The sequence below is a fragment of the Phyllostomus discolor genome, chromosome 6, assembly GCF_004126475.2.
Source record: "Phyllostomus discolor isolate MPI-MPIP mPhyDis1 chromosome 6, mPhyDis1.pri.v3, whole genome shotgun sequence".
Lineage (NCBI taxonomy): Eukaryota > Metazoa > Chordata > Mammalia > Chiroptera > Phyllostomidae > Phyllostomus > Phyllostomus discolor.
The window spans coordinates 138,846,463-138,866,680 of record NC_040908.2 but is presented as its reverse complement, the minus strand read 5'-3'; the positions used below and the strand labels follow the sequence as shown (position 1 = coordinate 138,866,680).

General features: G+C 38.0%; 1 protein-coding gene across 4 annotated transcripts in view; it reads right to left on the bottom strand.

Annotated features, from left to right (window-relative positions):
• Nucleotides 1–20,218, bottom strand: part of ANO5 (anoctamin 5) — a 75,688-nt gene that overhangs the window by 7,983 nt on the left and 47,487 nt on the right. For all 4 annotated transcript variants that reach the window (XM_036029144.1, XM_036029145.1, XM_028516553.2 and 1 more), the window contains exons 10-19: nucleotides 19,910–20,044; nucleotides 19,432–19,537; nucleotides 19,282–19,342; nucleotides 15,621–15,772; nucleotides 13,580–13,654; nucleotides 11,566–11,788; nucleotides 9,518–9,687; nucleotides 8,752–8,849; nucleotides 3,093–3,223; nucleotides 203–408 (exon numbers count right to left, since the gene is read on the bottom strand). In XM_036029144.1, coding sequence (XP_035885037.1) covers nucleotides 203–408; nucleotides 3,093–3,223; nucleotides 8,752–8,849; nucleotides 9,518–9,687; nucleotides 11,566–11,788; nucleotides 13,580–13,654; nucleotides 15,621–15,772; nucleotides 19,282–19,342; nucleotides 19,432–19,537; nucleotides 19,910–20,044 — 1,357 coding nt within the window. The remainder of the gene's footprint in view (nucleotides 1–202; nucleotides 409–3,092; nucleotides 3,224–8,751; nucleotides 8,850–9,517; nucleotides 9,688–11,565; nucleotides 11,789–13,579; nucleotides 13,655–15,620; nucleotides 15,773–19,281; nucleotides 19,343–19,431; nucleotides 19,538–19,909; nucleotides 20,045–20,218) is intronic.

The window sequence follows — 20,218 nt, the reverse complement described above, 5'->3', positions numbered from 1 at the left end:
TTAAATTTTTCTTTGTTTTTCAGAGTTTCCACTCAGAAATTTCTCTATGTTGTTTAGTGCATAAAAGTTTAGGAATGTTTTATCTTTCTAGACTGTCACCATGATGAAGTCACCAGAAATAGAGATTGAGTTAAGCATCATGCACAACTCCCAATCCCCAAGAAAACAAAATACAGTCACCCACCAAAACAGGTCCACTTACGTTACTTGCAACAGAAATAACAGTCATTCCATAGAGAATGTCTTGCCAAACACCTATGCTATGAGCTTTAGCAGCCACAGGTCTCCTGTACTGAGTAGTGAGTTTCCAGGCATCCACTCGGATCTCTATAACATTATTCAAGAGAGCAAGAAGAGGTGCCAAAGGAAAAGAGGCCACAAATAACGTAACAAATCCGAACTGGATTACTGCAGGGAGAAAAGAAAAATTTGCAACTCATTATCATGGAGCGGAAAAGAGGGAACACTCTGCCCAACTCCTGCATTTTGGGAGGATCTATACCAGCAAAACACTCTAGGTCTCTTTCCAACTGCCCACTTCTCCTCCCCGTAAGAAGCAGTGACTTAGCTGTTTGCTAAAACAGGAAGGAGAAACAGGCTGTGCATGGCTCAGTTCCATACTTGCTGCTTCTTTTGAGATCTGCTTATCTAAAGAAGCATCTATTCTTGTTAGATCAGATACTCTTCTTAAAACATAGTCTTTTATTTTTTAAATATATTTTATTGATTATGCTATTACAGTTGTCCCATGCTTCTCCCCTTCATCCCCCTCCAACCTGTATCCTCCCTCCCACCATCATTCCCCCACCTTAGTTCATGGCCATGGGTCATACATGTAAGTTCTTTGGCTTCTCCATTTCAGAGATAACATGCAGGGTTATCAGCAGGGAGGGAGAGGGAGGAGAATGGAGGAAATGGTACAGGGAATAAGAAACATAAATGGCAGGTATAAAATAGACAGGGGGAGGTTAAGCATAGTCTTTTATTATAGTGTATGTTTAGGTCTGTGCTGGTCTAGCCTTGACACTGGCCCTGCCACAGTGGTGGGTTAATCAAGTTTTTCTGTCTTGCTAATCTGTGTGCTTTCTGAGATCAGGGATAATGACTGATTCATTTGTATGCTTCCAACAGCCAGCATGTGCTGGGTATATAAAAGTACTCAACCATAAGCCTTATGAATGAATGCATTATTGAAGATTTGAAGAAGCTAATAGATAAAATGGCAGAGAAAAACAAGATATATTTGAGAATAAACCAGAAAGTGAATTACTAAAACATCAGAAATATACATAAATTATACGTGGGCAGAGGAAATACACATTTCCTGGGATAAAGTATTTGTTAAGGTCCCAATCCTTTGGGATATCTTGACATCTTTCTAAATCAGTTTTACTCTCCTCATTAAGACTTAACACCTGTGAGCCCTGGCTGGCATAGCTCAGTGGATTGAGCTCAGGCTGCGAACCAAAGTATCGCAGGTTCGATTCCCAGTCAGGGTACATGCCTGGGTTGCAGGCCATGACCCCCAGCAACCACACATTGATGTTTCTCTCTCTCTGTCTTTCTCCCTCCCTTCCCCTCTCTAAAAATAAAAATAAATAAAATCTTTAAAAAAAAAGACTTAACACCTGTGTCAGCTGTCTTCTCTCACCTTTTACGTTTTTTTGTCTCCAACAATGTTTGGAATAAAAAAATCCACACAACTGGCAGTCTGGGCTTCCCACACGAGTCAAAAATAATCAAGAGAAGTACAGAAAGGGATTTCCACTGAAGGAAGGAAGGATCTACTTGTTCTCTATTTTTAGGTGGATCATGAGTATTTCTGGATTTCAGCTTTTCTTTTAAAATTTTCTCATAAAAAATCAGCCTTGTCATCTACTAAACCAAGTGAACAAATAACCTCATTTCCTGCCTTCCCTACTGACTCAAGTAATAAATTAAGAGGAAGTAGTATATATAAACAGTTTAAATTTTCCATGTACGAATTCTAGATCTTTACCTAAAATCTTTGTGACTCATGGGAAATAAACCTATCCACATTTCAGTACTCTCTACAATAAAATGCAGTGAATAATGACAACTCTGTAGAATGTTTCAAGGTGAGAGATGATGTATGTGAAACATCCAGAATAAATTAATTTAGTTGTGTCTCAATAAATGGTAGTCAATCTTATGAAACTTTTTTATTTTATCTTTTTAATTTCAGTGACCATTTCTCCGATGCATTTATATACAAATCCATTTAAAACTTATATAATTAAAAATTAGCCTTAACACCCCACAAAGTAAGGACTACCTAATCTTACAGCCAGCTATATATTGGTAAAATAGACTTCTTACTGTTTGTCCTAAGTTTACCTTCTCCAACCCCGGCATCACATGTGTGTACTACAGTGGAGAATCAGTAGCAATTTCAGGCCATCTCATTCATTCCGCCATGATTGTATGGGCCTTAAGAAAAAGTTCAAAAAACTGTCCTCCTTAATTTCACCCCAGAAGCAGAGAAGCGTCACTCAAAGGAGACACTCCGAGGAGACTGCACAGGTGGTCGCCGTCCTTCTCTCTCCTAAAATTTCACCTCAAGATCTCTTCTCTGTTCAACCTTTGGAATATTTTATGGATTTATTGTGTTCGCTCTGGGTTTCCCTGGAATGATTGCTTTTAGCCTTCTTCCTTTTAGTATCACATAAAGGAAACACTAAAATGTTTTGTGCTGAAAATGCTTCTCAACTTATTCTCTCTCTGAGCTATCACTGAGGCAAACAAAAGGAGAAAGAGCTATTTAAGTTAATTTGAGTCAGTTATTAGAAAGTGGTCCTTATTTTGTTTTGTTCAATATTAACACTCAATTGATAGGAAAAATATATGTGAGATTAGTGTTTTGAAACTAAACTTCATTCTACATTCTGTTTGGTGGGTCAAGTCAATATTGAGCCAATCTTTTCTATATTAATCCATCTATCTTTTCATCTACTGTCCAGTGATATTGAACACCTACTATGTCCAAGGCAGAAAGAAATACTAAGAGCTGAAAAAAACACTTATTTTAGTCAGCCTCACTCTATGTTTCAAGACAAGTGGTTAAAAATTACCTGTTTCTAAGTATTCATAGAATAGCCCAAGAGATCCAAAAGTTTCAAGGTCATGGTCCTGCTCCCATCGACTATATAGCTTCTCAGAGTTAGTCCGAGCTTTTCGGCGTCTCCACCAATTTAGAACCAACCTGTTGGAAGTCATCAAAGTAAACACATAAAATAGTTTTTAAAAAGGGTTAGAGAATCAGAGCGGTAAATCTAGAAATTGGCAGTAAGAGAGGTAAAGCAACAAGACCACAGAGCAAGTGGAGCTCAAGTCCACATCAAAATATAGTGTTGTTTTCATAATACAAGACAAGATCAAAAGTTCTTTATTGGTCTGATTAAGAAAATATAACAACACTTGGACTCTCCCAATGGAAACATATTTACTCAGAGATAGTTCTGTTATGGAACAAGTGGAGGAGAGCTTCTCTAGAGGATGGTTTTTTTCTATTTAATTTACTAACCTTTAAGTTGTTAAGATACTAAGAAGGACACTCAAGGAAGTAAAAAATTGGTTACAACAGAAAATGCATGACAAGGAAAATGCAGAGGCTTATCTAACACATGAAAATAAATGCAATAATCCTAAACAAAATATTACCTAACTAAACTCTGTATTATATAAAAAACAAAACATTATGATAATGTTGGATTACTTTAAGGACCAAAAGGTTTTTTTTTTCCATTTTATCAGAAAACCAAACAATGTGATAAACTATATCAACAGATTTAAGTAGAAAATACAAAATCATGTCAATCACTGCACAGAAACATACTTACTCAAGTATTTCAAGTACTTATTTATGATAGAAAGGTAGAGATAGAAGGAAATTACCTAAATCTGATCAAAGGCATCTAGCAAAATTTGGAGGAAAACATCATCCTTAATGGGGGAAAGTTAGAAGCATTTCCTTTAGAACCAAGAACAAAGTAAGAGTATATATGATCACATTCAAGACTCTACTAGAGATCTCAGCCAGCACAATAAGATGAAAAAGTAAAACAACGGAAGTGAAGGTGTTATCTATAATTATTAACAATGTGATTCAACTGTCTGAACAGAAAATCGAGATGGAGTTAAACAAAAAAATATTAGAATTAACTGGTAGAGTATATCAATATGTTTCATTCCTTTAAACTCATAAAACACAGATGTAGAAACATAATTTTTATTTTTAAAAGATTTTATTTATTTATTTTTAGAGAGAGAAGAAAGGAAAGAGTGAGGGGAACATCAATATAAAGAAACATTGCCTCTAGCACGCCCCCTACGGGCCTGGCCGGGAAGCCAGGAGTGTGTCCTGACCAGGAACTGAAGCAGAGACCTCTTGGATTGCGGGTCAGCTCTCAATCCATTAACCCAACCAGCCAGGGCTAAAAACCTAATTTTTTAAAAGATACCATTTATAACAGCAATTAAAATGAAAAGTACTTAGAATTGGATTTGACAGAAGATTGATATGACCTATATGTAGAAACTTAAATCTCAAAGTCATTAAAGTTCAAAATAAATGTTCATGAATTAAAAGATTTGGCATTATAAAAATGGTAGCTGTTTTTATTAAAACTATTGTAATTCAATGTTATGGAAACAAATGTAATTTTATTCAAAAAACAAACTATTTTCATGCCAAGTCTGACAAGTTGTTTCTAAAATTTACACAGAAAGACAAGAAACATAGATAACCAAGATATTTCTATAGAGTAATACGGTAAAACTTACCCTACCAGATACCACGATTTATTGTAACGCTGAATTAAGAGAGAGCAGTACTGGTGCAGGGCCTGACCAGTCATGGACCAGAGTGAAGACCGAGCAATAGTAGTTGGCGCCCTTGTTATATGGCGTCACTAGTGTATAGATAGATACCAGAAAAGCGGGGAAGAGGAACTTCTCAATAAGTGCTAACAATGTTTTTCATTTTTAAGTATCAGTTTTATCTTGTCCTCATTGATGCAGAAAATAGCTCACTATAATATTAAGTCTTGGAAACAAACAAAATAAAATCAGAGAGCAAAACGAGCCCCCCCCCAAAAAATAAAACATGAAGCATGCCAAAATTTTGTCAACAATCTAGGTTTAGAAATGTTAGAAGCTTGCAAGAGGAATAAAATATTCTACTTTTGTTAGTCAATGCCTGAACTTCAGTTTGCTAGAAAAACTTGTTGTAAGCTGGTGGTCACATCATTTGAACGTACAGGGAGATAGGGAGAGGGGCCTGGCTCATTGAGAGAGGGCATGTTATTGAAAAAGCAGGGAGAGATGTGTGCGTGTCAGACATTAAATCTGAACTTCACAGCAATCACAAAATCTTTTTCATATGCATTAAGAATTTAAAAAAGAAAGATAATGATGTTAAAAATTAAGAAATAAGTATATTAGAGTATCTTTTTGACCTTGGGGGTAGGGAAGGACTTATTAAATAAGAATATGCTAATCCATAAGAGAAAAGGTTAATACACTTCATTATATTAAAAGTATATATTTTTGTCTCCCTATAGCGGTGGTTCCCCACTGGGAGTCACTTAGCCACAAGAGTGCACTGGCAATATCTGGAAAAATATTTGATTGTCACAACTGGGAAGAAGGTAATCTATTGGCATCTAAGGGGTAGAGACCAAGGATTTTGCTAAATGTCTTACAATGCAAAGGATAGCCCCCCCAACAAAAAATTATCTGGCTCAAAATGAGTGCTGAGGTTGAGGAACTCTGATCTAATGATGCTGTTAAAACAAGATAAAGACAAAACTTCTGATAGTATAAAATATTTGTGACACATATAACCATCAAGACAAAAACACAGTAACCACAAGTTATAAAGTATTCCTACAAATGAGTTAGAAAGATAAACAAGTAAAAAATGGTTAAACATGAACACGCAATTCATTGAAGAGAAAATACACATGGCCATAAAATGCTCATTCATGTTCTTCATCAGGGAAATGTAAAATAAGACTAAAATGAAATACCACTTATACCCTTCAAATTGGTAAAAATGAACAAATAAGATGATAAAGTACTGTAGCAAATGTTTAAAAGCACACTTGCATACATACTGCTTATACTGAAACTAAAACACGAAGAGATGAGACTGGTGAACAGGTAACCGAACACCCGAGAATTCTGATGTGATGCCAAACAGATGGACATGCGTGGACTGAAAGTCACCAGGAAAAGGAGACTGCCCAGTTCAAGAAAGGGAGCTTGGCCAGGACTCCCGGAAGGGCTTCTACGTGTTTCTTTCCAATTACAAACTCCCAGATCCCCGCACAGCAACTGTTATCTTCAACTTTATCATAATCTCTTAGTTGCTTTCTTAAAAAATGGTTTATCATCATGATCTATTTTCAGTTAACTTTTGAATGAGGTATAAGATTTACTTCAAATTTCATTATTTTGCATATGGACATCCAGTTGTTCCACCCCAGTTAAAAACTGTTTTCTGTTCAGTGGACTGTTTTTGCAACTCTATCAAAATAAAGTGGCCATATTTGTGTAGATTTATGTCTGCAGTCTCTACCATGTTCCACTGGTCTATATATCTATCCTTTCACCAAACCCACTGTTGTCACTAATGTGGTTTTATAGTAAGTTTTAAAATCGAGTAGTGTAATTTCTCTAATTTTATTCTTCTTTATGTTTTGGCTATTTATATGCATAAATATAAATATGCATAAGTATGCATAGCCTTTGACTTCTATATGCATTTTAGAATGTGCTTATCTATATCTACAAAATCTTGCTATTTTGATTGGAATAACAAATCTATATATCAATTTGGGAGATAACTGGCACCTTTACTATGTTGAGTCTTCCAATCTAATTCTTTTCATCAAGCTTTGCAGTTTTCAGCATATGAGTCCTCCATATTTTTTAGATTTATACCAAAGTACTTCATTTTTCTGGAACTAACGACTTTACTACTGACCAATGTTTCTCGCATCCCACACTCTAGTTTTGTATTCTCTTCTCGCCCAAGAACATTGTTCAGTATTCTCCCAATGCAGTTCAGGACTAGGAACATAAACTGTTAGTTCTTTTATCTTTGAAAAAGGCCTTTCTTTAATTGTACATTTTATAATAGCAAACTGGTTCTAGCAATTTAAGGTGAACATTCTTTTCATTGAGAATCTTCAAAATGCTCTACTGTTATTTGTATCTAATACTACTTAGAGAGAAATCTGTTGACAGTAGAGCTATTTCTTTCTCTCCAGAAAGATGTTAATATAGCCTCCTCTAACTGTATCTCGTTCCGTGCTCTCTCTGCCACTTCACAAGGAGGTTTCTCAGTGCTATTTCCCAGTTCACTAATTCACTCTCCAGTGAATTTTGTTCAGTCTGTAACTAATCCTGTCGACTATACTCTTTATTGGAAGTACCCTTTTTCATTTATATATATTTGATTATTCTTTATATTCATTGTTTTTATGTCATTTACATCTGTATTCAAATTATTTCCTGATCCTTTTTAATGACAGTATCACCTCCTTTTATGTTTTCAGGCTTTGCCAGAATCTTCTAGCCAGAGTGAGGTCACTTTCTAAAAACTGATTTTGTTAGCAGCCTTGGTAGCATTAAATCTCAACATAAGTTTCAGGATTTTGCTTTGTAGGCTTAATTTTACTGCCTTTTACCTTTTATTTCCTTGTCTCTTTCCCTCTCTGTGCATATTTATTCTCCCTCTTGTGTTTGGTGCAGGGGATACTTCTATTCTGCCCTCAGGTTCTCAATCTAGAGTCAGGACTTAACATTTAACCGTTTGGGGTTATTTCCCTATGGCAATATTAGGGATGTGGTGATCAACTATTTGAAAGGATGTCTGTGTTCCTCCTTTGTTAGTACATGAGCTAGAACCCCAGGGGCACTATGAAACTGTGGGGCACGGATGGGAGCGAAGGGGGAGGGAAACTTCTTTCATGAACAAGAGAAAATGAACACATTCCCTGGTTTAAAATAGACAGGGCTGGGCAAAAGTAGGGTTACAGTTGTGAGTATGCAAAACAGTTTTGTAAACCTACTTTTGCATACACTGTAGTTAAACTGGTCAGTCACCTGTTTAAACGGAGCACTTTTAGCACACTTTATACTGCATGTGCTACACAAACTTGACACTATCGTTTCCTAACTAGGAGCCTTGCATGAGTGCAGGCTTATGATTCTTTGTCTTTTTATCCAGGGGAATTTTCATCTTATATTTGAAATCAACTGTTATTTTAATTTTCTCTTTTTATGTCTTCATTATCGCTGTGCTTTTTGAACAGAGAGCAAACCTTTCATGTATCAGTATTTCATCCATGCCCCACTTTTGTGCCTAAATGTGTCCATGAAAAATGGATACTTTTACAGAGTTTAATTTTGTTATCTTGAGAATATGCAACATGCCGAATAATCTACAGAATATAAAATATTTATATATCCCAGCGGAATCTTCCCAGGACAGGGGGACAATTACCTTTTCCTTAACATCACTCAAGCCACAGAGATGCATATTTAAAAGCCTACTGTATGTCCTTCATGCATTTGAATGTTGATTAAACGTGAAGGCTTTTTTTTTACTGATTTAAATACTTGCTAACAAAGGCACCATGATAATCAAAGAGTTTTATCTTCTTCCAGAGGAAATCCCTCATGGTTACTTAAATCGAGCAAAAACTTCTAAGTCATACTTACGGGTAAATGGCTTCTTTGACGTTTCCAAAGATCTGTTTCCCCGTCATTATTATGGTCAGCTGGGTTGTCAATTCTATTAGACAGCCTCCAGGGTCACACTAGTCCGAAGCAAGAAGAGAAAAAAAGGAAGTGAATGATGAAAGATGGGACTTCTGCAACAAAGGAAACCCCCAACCAGAAGAGCAGAGTCTGCAGATTTGGGTTGGAATGGATACTGACAGGATATCCAGGGGTAGTTAGTTCAACAGGCCAAGTGTGATCACAGACCAGGACCCAGCTCGACGCATCAGAGTCAGTTGTGAAATGTGTTAAGAAGAGATTTCTAGACCTCATTCTTAGAAAATTCTGCATCTTTGTGTCTGGGTGAGGGCTGGAGGTTGTTATTTTCTCCATGTGATTCGGATGCACAGCCAGGTTTGGAAACCACTGATCTGGCCTTTTACCCACGGTGGAGCCCTTCCTGCTATGCTTAGAGAAAGGTATTGTTCTTCCTTTGCTGGGAGCCTTCTGGAACACAACTCATGTGTTCCATCTCGAGGCTCATATTTTGCTACAAACAATAAGCACAAAGTGACTTCCTGCCCAAAAGGAACTGGAATGTCTCTCGGATGACAGGGTTCCAAGACCAACATTCTCTGTGGACAGAGTCAGTGTCTTACATACTTCTCCTGCAGTTTGGGTGAACCTGAGTTGGCGCTGGGCACAAAGGAGGTATTAACACCAAGCTGTTGAGGCCACAAACCTCACCTCTCAAGAGAGTTCTTACCTCTTCACTTCTCCACACACTAAACAAATACGTGTACTTTCCAGGATAGCCCACAAACTTTCCTTTAAAGAAAGCCACATAGAAGCAGGACGAGTAAAAGTTTACAAACTGGAACAGGAACATTTTCAGGGTCAGGCTGCTTTCATACTCCTGGTAAGTTCGAGGAATTTCTGGGAAGTAAAAAACACCCAGGTTTAATAATGCGCTTTCCTGTTTCTTCTCAAAATGTTTTACTCCCTGAGACAAACGGATATCTCGTTACTTTCTCCTGGGAGCCTGTTGAAATGTTTCCCACTCTGCTTGTCCTAGACCAGTATTACGTTAACTATGGGTCTGTGCTAGGCTTTCTACTAGAGACTTCGTGTTAGTCCAACCACTGGAGAAGCCCAGGAAGCAGCATTATCACAGGGCAAAGTGCATGCCTGGAGTCACAGTCAGAATACAAAATTCACATCCCTATCAGACTGAAGAGTGCTATGCTCACCCCTACACCCCACAGTACCTGACATCCTGTAAACATATCCGATCTCTCATCTATTTCAGTGAGGTTTAAACAGAGTACACATATCAAGGGCAGAGGATAGCTTCCAAACCAAACTGTGTTTTCCTCTTGTGAATTTTTAAATTATGTAAATTTTTAAAGCCACGTCACACAAATGGTGGTAGCAATAGCCCACATTTTCCTTCTCTTTATCGTGATCTACCATTTAATGAGTTCCAAAGATAAGAAATCATTAGGTTCTCTTCACACCACAGTAAAGCATCACGAGGCATAAAAGAGTAAAAGAGCACGTTTTTCTGAGCTGATCACCTCCAATCCAACCAAATCATTTTCAGTGACACTGAAATACTAACACACATTATTATAGAAACACAGGTAACACCTCCATTTTAGTGGAATTTAGCTGCATTATTACAAAATCTCAAAAGTGAATGCTCATACTTCAGTGCTCAGCTTCAAACTCATCAAACCCTATACTCGTTGCATTTTGACAAGAAAAACATGTTTCAGCACTCAGCGCTTGCTCGGGACTTGTCGCACTTGCTAGAACTTAGGAGTCATGATGCCACCCAGCCAGAGAAAATGCTTCATCGTCTGGTTCTCAGTACTCATCGCTCTTGGCACTCATCATGAGCTCGGGAACAATTAACGACGAGCACTGAGGTACCACCGTACAAGTGATTTTTCTCATCAAAGAAAGCTACCATTTTTTAAGTACTCCACCCTTAGGTGTTTTCTGCTATGATGTTTTTGTTATTGCTAGCAGAAAAACAGAAGTCAAGTTGAGAGAACTCCAAATTGAAGGATGGTAGTTAATGAAAGTTGCTTCTGAATGCTCACTGCTGGGTGGAAAATGTGCTCTTCTGGTCCCAGGGAGCATGCCAGTACGCAGATTCAGAGCGGGGCTCCGAGAGAGAGAGTGCTCAGAGAAGAAGCTGAGGCCTTGAACTGAGTCTCTGATCTATTTCCAGCTCGCTGGGGCAAGACCTGAAGCAACTCTGCTCTGTGCTTCTCTCCCTGGCTCACCCTCCCACTTCACCTGTGACCTCTTTACCTTCCTTCATGACTTCAGGGCACCTTTTAATATCTTAACAAGAAATGAATCTAGATTCAAAGACATTGCAACTGAAAAGAGAGGCACTAAATTTTACATTTATTAAGGAGCTAATCTATTTTTGTCATGATGGTTTTCAAAACCAAATACCTTCTAAACACCATACACATGAAATAAAAATTATCTGTGCTTGAGAAAAGTAATAATTTTACTTGGGATTCAACTAATCCCATCATCGAGGATTAAGATAAGAATACTCAAAAAAAGATCTATAGAGTCCTAATTCTTTTTAGTTCTTCCTCCAGCTTTCACTGTATTGGCCTGAATGTAGTAGTGAGGGGATTCTGAAGTACCAGGCTACTGGGTCTACCTAGAGGGCAAAACTGCCTGTAGATGTGCCTTTTAAAAATCAACTCCGGGCAAAGACCCAAAAATGGATAAGCACGGGTAGGAACCTGTTTCAGAGTCATACTAATCATTTGGCCAGCTTACCCATCTTTGTAATCCAGACAGATATCTTTTCATAAAAGAAATTCAAGATCAAGATGACAATAAAGTTCAAGCAGGATCCAGTGAGTGATGTGGTTATCTGAGGAGTGAGGAAACTTTTGACATGTTTTAAGGATGCGTCACTTTCCATGAAGCTGGAAAAGGTAGCAAAGACCGACAGGCGGTATACAATCACAGCTACCATACACGCAACGACAAGAGACATCTGTAGAAGAAAAAGACAGGACTGGTCACTCTGGTCCCTGCGGCTCTGCACTGCATACATTTCTGAAACATACGGTTCTCTTTATCTTCATTCCAGTACGCTTAGCAGCTCTGACATGGAAAGGAAACCAAGTCTGTCTCTCTCACTGCCGACAGTGGGAAACAAACATGGGTAAGGCCCAAGTCAGAGACAAGGTATAGGAAGCAGCTGGGTGACTCTGAAACAGAAGAGCATTCATGGCCTGTCCTCTCGCAAGAGTTAAGGAAACCAGTGAGAAGGCCAAATCCTGCCTGTGGCCTTACCAGTTTTGGCATGGCCTTGGAGCTGAGAATGTGTTTTACATTTTTCAAGGTTGTAAAGAAAAATAAAGACAATCATGTGCCAGAAGATTGTTGGTGACCCACAAAGCCTAAAATACATCTGGCCTCTTTATAAAAAAAATGTTTGCCAACCTCTGCCCTGATTGTAGTTAAACATGTTGTCTGTAAAGATGACTTCCTTTCCCAAGAAAAATACATTTAAAGATTGTATTTCCCCTTAGAATATTGCCACTAGTGGCCTGATAGTTTAGATATTCGTATAGATCTGGTATAAGGTTTATATATTTCCCACAGGCAAAGACACAAAAATCTAGGGATGGCTTTGTGTCAATGCCTGGGAAACTTTATTCTGAAAGTTGAGAAACGGAATCTAATAGAATACATACTAGAAATAAAAGACAGAAAACCTTTCTGGGACCACACTCCAGAATATTTCTCAAGGAGAAACTGATTGTTACCCCATTTATTCTATCCTCTTTCCTTTATGATTTTTATGTCATTTAAGGAAATGCATATTTAAAATAGTAACATCAATATATTTAACAAGTAATGTTAAAATAAGAAATTGCAGGACAATACAGACTGGTAAGGCTAAGCTGTTGTTTATAATTGCTAATTTTTTTTAAAGATTTTATTTTTATTTTTAGAGAGAGGGGAAGGGAGGGAGAAAGAGAGGGAATGAAACATCAATGTGTAGTTACCTCTCACGCCTCACTACTGGGGACCTGGCCTACAACCCAGGCATATGCCCTAACTGGGGATTGAACCAGTGATGCTTTGGTTCACAGGCCCACGCTCAATCCACTGAGCTACACCAGCCAGGGCGATATAATTGCTAATTTTTTATACTTCAACATGTTAAACTCTCACTGGTTAACATAGTTCTTTTCCTAAAATTAAAGTCCAACTGTAAAAGGCACATGTTTGGACAAGAGAGGGCAGGAAACAGATTATGGCGATCAAGGAATCTATTAGTTAAAAGGCACGGAGAAAACCTGCCTCCCTCATAATGGGATATGATAATTAAATTCTTCAAGTAGACATTCTTCTATCTACCTCAGCAAGATAATGAAAGTTTAATGGTATAAGGGTTTTTTTTTCTTCTTTGTGCAGATATTTTAAGTGGAGATAAAGATAAATAAATGATTTTTAAAAACTAACCAAATAATCTGCAAAGAAATTGTTTAAGCTGGTCTGGTTTCAAGTCATCCCCCAATTCCTGAAGAGCTGGGAGCGGGAGAGGGACAGGCTCTTAGAGCAGGTCCCTCCCTCTCACCCCAGCTGTTCTTGCAAGGTTCAATTATGGACCATTAAGTAAATTACAGTTTATTTTATCTACGAGTTCTATTCAAAATTAAAAGAGTGGGGAGGGAAAGGAAAGAAGGGGCTCACAAGTCGTTTAGGATAAGACTGTTGAGATAATCCTCCTGTGACTGCACGTCGAAGAGATACGTTTTTTGAAAATGCTCACCCATAACGTCACTGTGGCTCCTGACAAAAAGTACCATGGAATCCGACTGTACAGAGGCATGTAAGGTTCCAACTCCTGTAGTTTTGAAGAAATTACAGCAAAATTCAAAATCTACCCTCAGAGTTGGGACTCCAAGCAGCAGTCAAAATCACGAAGCCCAGTTAAAGTAGAAACCTCCCAGAGTCCACTACAGCTCATGGAAAGCTACATTCTGGCAGGTTCATTGCCTTCAGGTAGAAAGCTTCAGGGCTCTCAGTTGAGATACTTTACACATGATACGAGACATAACAGGTACACGCTATTTCTCAAATGTTGAATTACAGTGGTATTCAGGGCCTGGTAGGCAGGAGGGCAGTTGCTTAAGTAGATACGCTTTAATGATGTTATAATTTCGTTCTAATTCAATTAAACTGAGTTGAATTACACTGCTCTGTAATTGCTCTGCATGATATGAAATAGGAGACCTTCTTATATTGATAGGATTATGTTCTTCCACACAGGTCAGGGGCCCCGGCTTTTCCATTTTTATGCTTTTTAAGTCATTAATGGAAGATAGTTATTATACCAGCTGACAGACAGTAAAAAAATATCTATGAGCATAAATCTCAATCATATAATTTTATATAAAATACAAGGTTTTACATCTTGTGGATTTTCAGGCAGACTGAATGGACACAGAAGTCAACAGGTAGAGCCGGCTGTCCTAGAACTCTATCAAACCGGGGGTGTGTGCATATATGTGATTATGTACATGTGGATGTGTGTATAGAATGTGTGTGTGAGCATATGGCATGAGAACATGTGTGAGTGTCCACATACGGATGTGTGTATCTCTGGTATGGGCTCAAATGTGAAAGCTCTGGTTGTTCTAAGCCACTAATGAAGCACTACAAGTAAGTCCAAAAACCTCTCTTGATTTCAAAACATTACAGCTAAGTGAATGATTTACAGTGAATCAACACATACTATTTCATCAGCTACTTTCAAAAGTAATCATTCAGTACATGTGGTTTATATGCTAATTATTTTTGGCAAAGACAATAGGCCTGCTTTCATTTTTTTTATCCCATGAAATATGAATAGATACACATAATGTCATTAGTATGACAATATCTCTTTTAAACAATTTCACAATTTCACACTGTTAATTTCCCCCAAGTTGCTAATGTATTTTCTTGGCTGTTTTCCCCCTTTATACAGTTACTAATTTTTTTAATGTTTCAATGCAATTTAGTAAATGTTGAATAAATACCTGAACCGTGTAAAGAATTTTGAGTATTACACTGCAAGAATAGTGCCCTGAACAAAGTAGGAAATTCTACCGAAGAGACTATGTTAGAGACATATTCTATTCTCCCTTTAATAGCATCCATTAATGGAGTGATTACAGATTATGGAAATGTAGAAACTCTAAGAATATACAATCAAGAGTCTGGTGTTTGATGGCAAAGTTTACCTTCCACTCTCACATGAAACAAACTGAGGTACCAAAAAGTCCAATTACTCAGTCAACATATAGCTGGCTTGCCAGTTAAAGATCCCAAAATACAGACTTTCACCCCAGATGGCAGTTCAGTGATCTTCCCATTATAATCAATTAAAAAGGGACAAGTGGAATAAAACTTGATCTAATAAAATGAACATTCATAAGCCCAATATCTTAATATGATACTAATTAAATTTTGCATATTAACTTTCCTTTCATGTCTACATATTTACATACTACATATTTAAAGCCATAGCCTTGGGTTTATTTCAAAACAACTTAGTGGCAGGGAGGAGTACGTGTATTAATAAACGAAGACTGCCCATGAGTTAATAATATTCACTGAAGCTGGGCGACATGTCCATACTCAGATTCATTAAAGTCTTCTATCTACTCTGTATGTGGTTGAAATATATCATAAAAGTAAAGACGTTTGGAGGATTTACACACTGGAGAATATTTTAAAGGCAAATTAAAATGCACATCATCGTTTGAGAGACAACCACAGCAGTGTGTCTATCGAGACATGCTGCCCACTGCGCTCTTCTAATCTACCTTGGTCACTGGGTTCATTTTCTTGTGTTTACACATGGCTTCAAATTCAGGTCTCAGCTGAAGTTGCTGCTGTTCCTCTTCAAAGTCCACCAGGTCCCACTCATATTCCAGTCTGGCTTGACGCTGTTTCCAAAACTCCAAAAACAGTGTGACTGTAGAGAAATAAATAGATAGCAACAAATATGATCAAGAGATGGAGAAATAAAGTCAATAAGAAACTAACCGGGTTCTCCTCTAGTTTTATTTATTTATATTGAACTTATTGGGGTGGCATTGGTTAATAAAATTATATAGTGTTCAGCTGTACAATTCTGTAATACATCATCATCTGTATGCACAATGCAGTCATTGTGTGTTTACTGGCCCAAATCAAGTAAGTTTCTCCTATTTTTAGGTAATTTTTTAAAATCCTCACCTGAGGGTATGTTTATTGATTTTAAAGAGAGAGAGAGAGAAACATGGATGTGAAAAAAACATCAATCAGCTCCTTCCCATATACTCCCCAACCGGGGACTGAACCCACAAGCTCGGTATGTGCCCTGACCAGGAATCAACCTGCCAGCTTCTGGTGTACAGGATGACTCTCCAGTCAACTGGGCCACCTGGCCAATATCAAGTTGGTTATGTGATGGTTCTTCTATCATTACTGTTTGAGGACAAAATTATAAAATGATTAATAATGACATAACTATGTAACAACATTGAAATAACTAATATAAACTTTCAAGTTAATTTCTCAGATAGCAGTCCATGAAGGAAAAAAATCAGGTTCATTATTCTCTTCATTAAGATAATCTGAAGGAATATTTAAACTTACCTTTTATTAGCACCTAGATTTTGTTTGCAAAATCAGTCTTTTACTGAAATCATTCTTTTAGTGAAATCATGTGAGCACTGTATCTTAGCAAAATTTAAGAAAAATGTAAGAACCATTCCACAGAACATTCTCTCTCTCTAAAATATATATTCTTTGTTTACTACAACATTATTTACAATAGTCAAGCCATGAAAACAACCTAGGTGTCCATCCGTGGCTAAATGGATAAAGAAACCGTGGTTTACATACACCATGGAATACTCTTCAGCCATAAAGAGAAAATCCTGCCATTTGTGACAACATGTGTGGACCTTGAGGGTACTGCGCTAAGTGAGATAAGTCATACAGGGCAAGATAAACACTGCAGAGTCTCACTTACATGTGGAATCTTTAAAAAATACTCATGGAAATAGAAACAGAGGACAGTTCTGTGGTGGATGGGGGTTGGTGGGAAGTTGGTGAAGTGATCAAAAGTTACAAATGTCCACTTGTAAGATTAGTAAGTTCTGGGGATGTAATGTACAGCACGGTGACTATAGTTAAAAATACTGTGTTATGTATTTGACAGTTATTAAGAGTGGATCTTAGCCTGGCTGGCGTAGCTCAGCCTGGCTGGCATAGCTCAGTGGATTGAGCTCAGGCTGCGAACCAAAGTGTTGCAGGTTTGATTCCCAGGCAGGGTACATGCCTGGGTTGCAGGCCATGACCCCCAGCAACTTCACATTGATGTTTCTCTCTCTCTAGCTCCCTTCCTTCCCTCCCTCTCTAAAAATAAATAAATAAAAATCTTTAAAAAAAAAAGAGTGGATCTTAAATGTTCTCATCACAAGAAAAACTTATAACAATGTGAGGTAATAATGATAACTACTAATAGTAATTATCACTATAGTAATCATTTCACAATATATACCTATGATAAAATCATTGTAAACTTTATTAAAATATTATATGACAATTATACCTCAATAAAACTGGGGAGAGGGAGTGAAGGTGACCTAAGTATCTAACAATAAAGAACTGGTTAGATAAAGGGTGATAATACAAGGCAATTCAAGGCAATTCTATCCATTCATAAATACACACACATACACCAAGCATATACATATTCACTACTACAAACGGAGTCCCATCATTCATTGTTTGTTTCATAAAGCAGTAGCTTAAACTATATATAATGTTATACTATTTATGGAAAGTTATATGAACACACAAGTCAACACAGAGAGAGCAAAAGGTTCTAAAAATCATGGCCAAAATAATAATTCTATTTCTGGTAATTTTAACATTATTTTTTCCCTGTTTCAATGTTGTGCTTGAACTTCCTAAGATGGGTATATATTTTCATTATAAACTAGCAATTTTTCTAAGAAAGCATTTTTACCGTTCAGTACAAAGCATGGTATACATTATTTCCAGGTCTTAATCCCTTGGACGAGTGTTGTTTCTTTCCACCTGCACTGCCGACTCATCCTTTGATTCTGCTTAACTGTTAGTTATATTTGTACTAAAACAAATATCCTGGAAGTTCTGTGTTCATATAATTTGGCCAAATTCCTCTAAAACCAAAACTATACCAACTCACTCCTACAATAAACTTTTCTGAAAAAACTAAGGACAGCACCTCCTCAGAACACTTAGTGTTGCCGGGGGCTCCACAGGTGGCTGGCTGCTCCTCCGTTTGTGAGGAACACGGGGCTGGTGTCGGGGGACCATCTCTGCCAGTGGAAACAAATGAAAACGACTACCTGCATTTTAACTTGTGCGCCCATCAGTCACTTCTGACTCCACTGAATGATAGAGGCAGGACATGGCTGCCACATCACAAAGAGAGTCCACACATCAACTTACCACACTCAGGGTTGCTGGGGAATTGTTAGTAAGATTTCTCTATCCTCTGTTCTCTTTGAATCTGGGATGCCCTCTCTTCTTTTAAATTTACTGTTGTCCAGTCACAGCTGTCCCGCCCTTGCCCCGGTTGCTCACCCCAACCCCGACCCCCATCCTCCCACAGTCTGTGTCCCCAGTGGCTGCTCTCTCTGGACCACGGCAGCCGGGCAGAAGTGACGGACACCTTGGCATCCCTCTGCCTCCCACACACACCAATGAATTTTGTCGTCTCTTTGCCTGGATCAAGCTACCCTTGTATTTTGCCCAGTTTTTAAATGCACATATTTGTGTTTGCTAAAGATTCTTTCTTAACTGTAAGGAAAAAAAAAACTATTTTTTTCCTGAATTTTGGGACACGTTTTAGAAGTCTGCAGGACTCCTCTCTCTGAGTTACTCTTGCAGAAAACATCTTCCTCTCTGATGGTGGGAGCAACTTCATAACACTTCTACTTCCCATGTGGAATGAAAAAGATGAGATCCCGGAACATTCCCCAAATTAAGGGCCCTTCCACTTAATGCGGAACATTTTTATCACGGAACTGGAAGCTGGCGCTGGAGTCAGCCACAGGGAACTTAGACTCTACACCAACTTAGTAACCCTCTGTAACTTTTTTATTCTTATTCCACTTTGTATCCGTGACTCAATATCCTCTAGTCCCCAAAATTTATGTTATTCTCTCCTGAATTAACCACTTATTGACCCTGCATTTTACCACAGCTGCGAGACAGTGTGAGCCAAATACTCATGAAATTTTCAGAAATTAGGTTTACTCTTAGGGAAATGTGCAGATGATTCTGAGAGACATTTCTTGAACCTAGAACTGAGGACCACTGCTGCGGACTCCGGCAGTGTGCTGATGCTAGCCACAAGGATCCAGAGTCCCCGCTGCCGTTACACAGATGGGCCATATAACCTGGAACATGGAGAAAGTCATTTTTACGGCACTATGTACTCACCCCAAATTCCCATGAATATTGCAAAAAACACTGTTGACTCATTATCAAACAAATGGGAGACCTGTAAAAACAAAAAGAACATCACAAAGACTAGATGGAAATGCAATGTGAAAGGAGAGAAATTCCAAGAAATCCCAAATACATACACACCTTTGAAGCCAAACATGTGGAATTTAGTCTCCAATAATCACATGTCGAATCACAGAGTGGGCACATGATAATCTGGCCTCCAATCTTAGGGTCACAGATCTCGGAGCTGCAGAGCGAACAGCAAAGTAACTTTCAAAGTGATGTGTGTCTGGTGAGAGTATAAAGCTGTTCTTATCAGAACAACTGTTCACAGAGCTTCACTCATGGCAGAAAGGGGGAACGCAGCAACAATTTCATGCTACATCAATTCATGCTTTGAGGAACCGAATTTTTGGAACTAATCATTAAAAACAGATTTCCCATAAAGCGCCAGGTGAGGGGCAGCTGCTTTTTTGATATTTCTTTTTCAGAAATATCAATTATCTGTGCTGCCAGAAAGAAACATTCTGAAACAAATGTCAGGAAACATAACAACATCAGTTTCAACCAGCATGAGATCGAGACATGTTCTCTAGCTGAACAACTCAGCGGCACTTACCTGCTTGTGGTGGTATGCATCGATAATAAGCCATAAATAAAACAAGCTAAGCCAACCACAGCTGCAAGGAACAGCATTTCTGTGTAAAATCCGAGAAAGACGAAATACATGCCGATTTTTTCTCCATAATAATTCCTATAAAAGAGAATAAAGATAGAATCAGAAGCTGGAAAAATGATCCAGTCCAGACCGCCTTGTTTTGCGTTCAGACAAACTCGTATTCTAATTTTGGCTCCACTGCTTTCTAGACGTGTAATTTTGGTAACGTTACTAAACTCCCCACACTTTAGTCACCACACCATAACATGC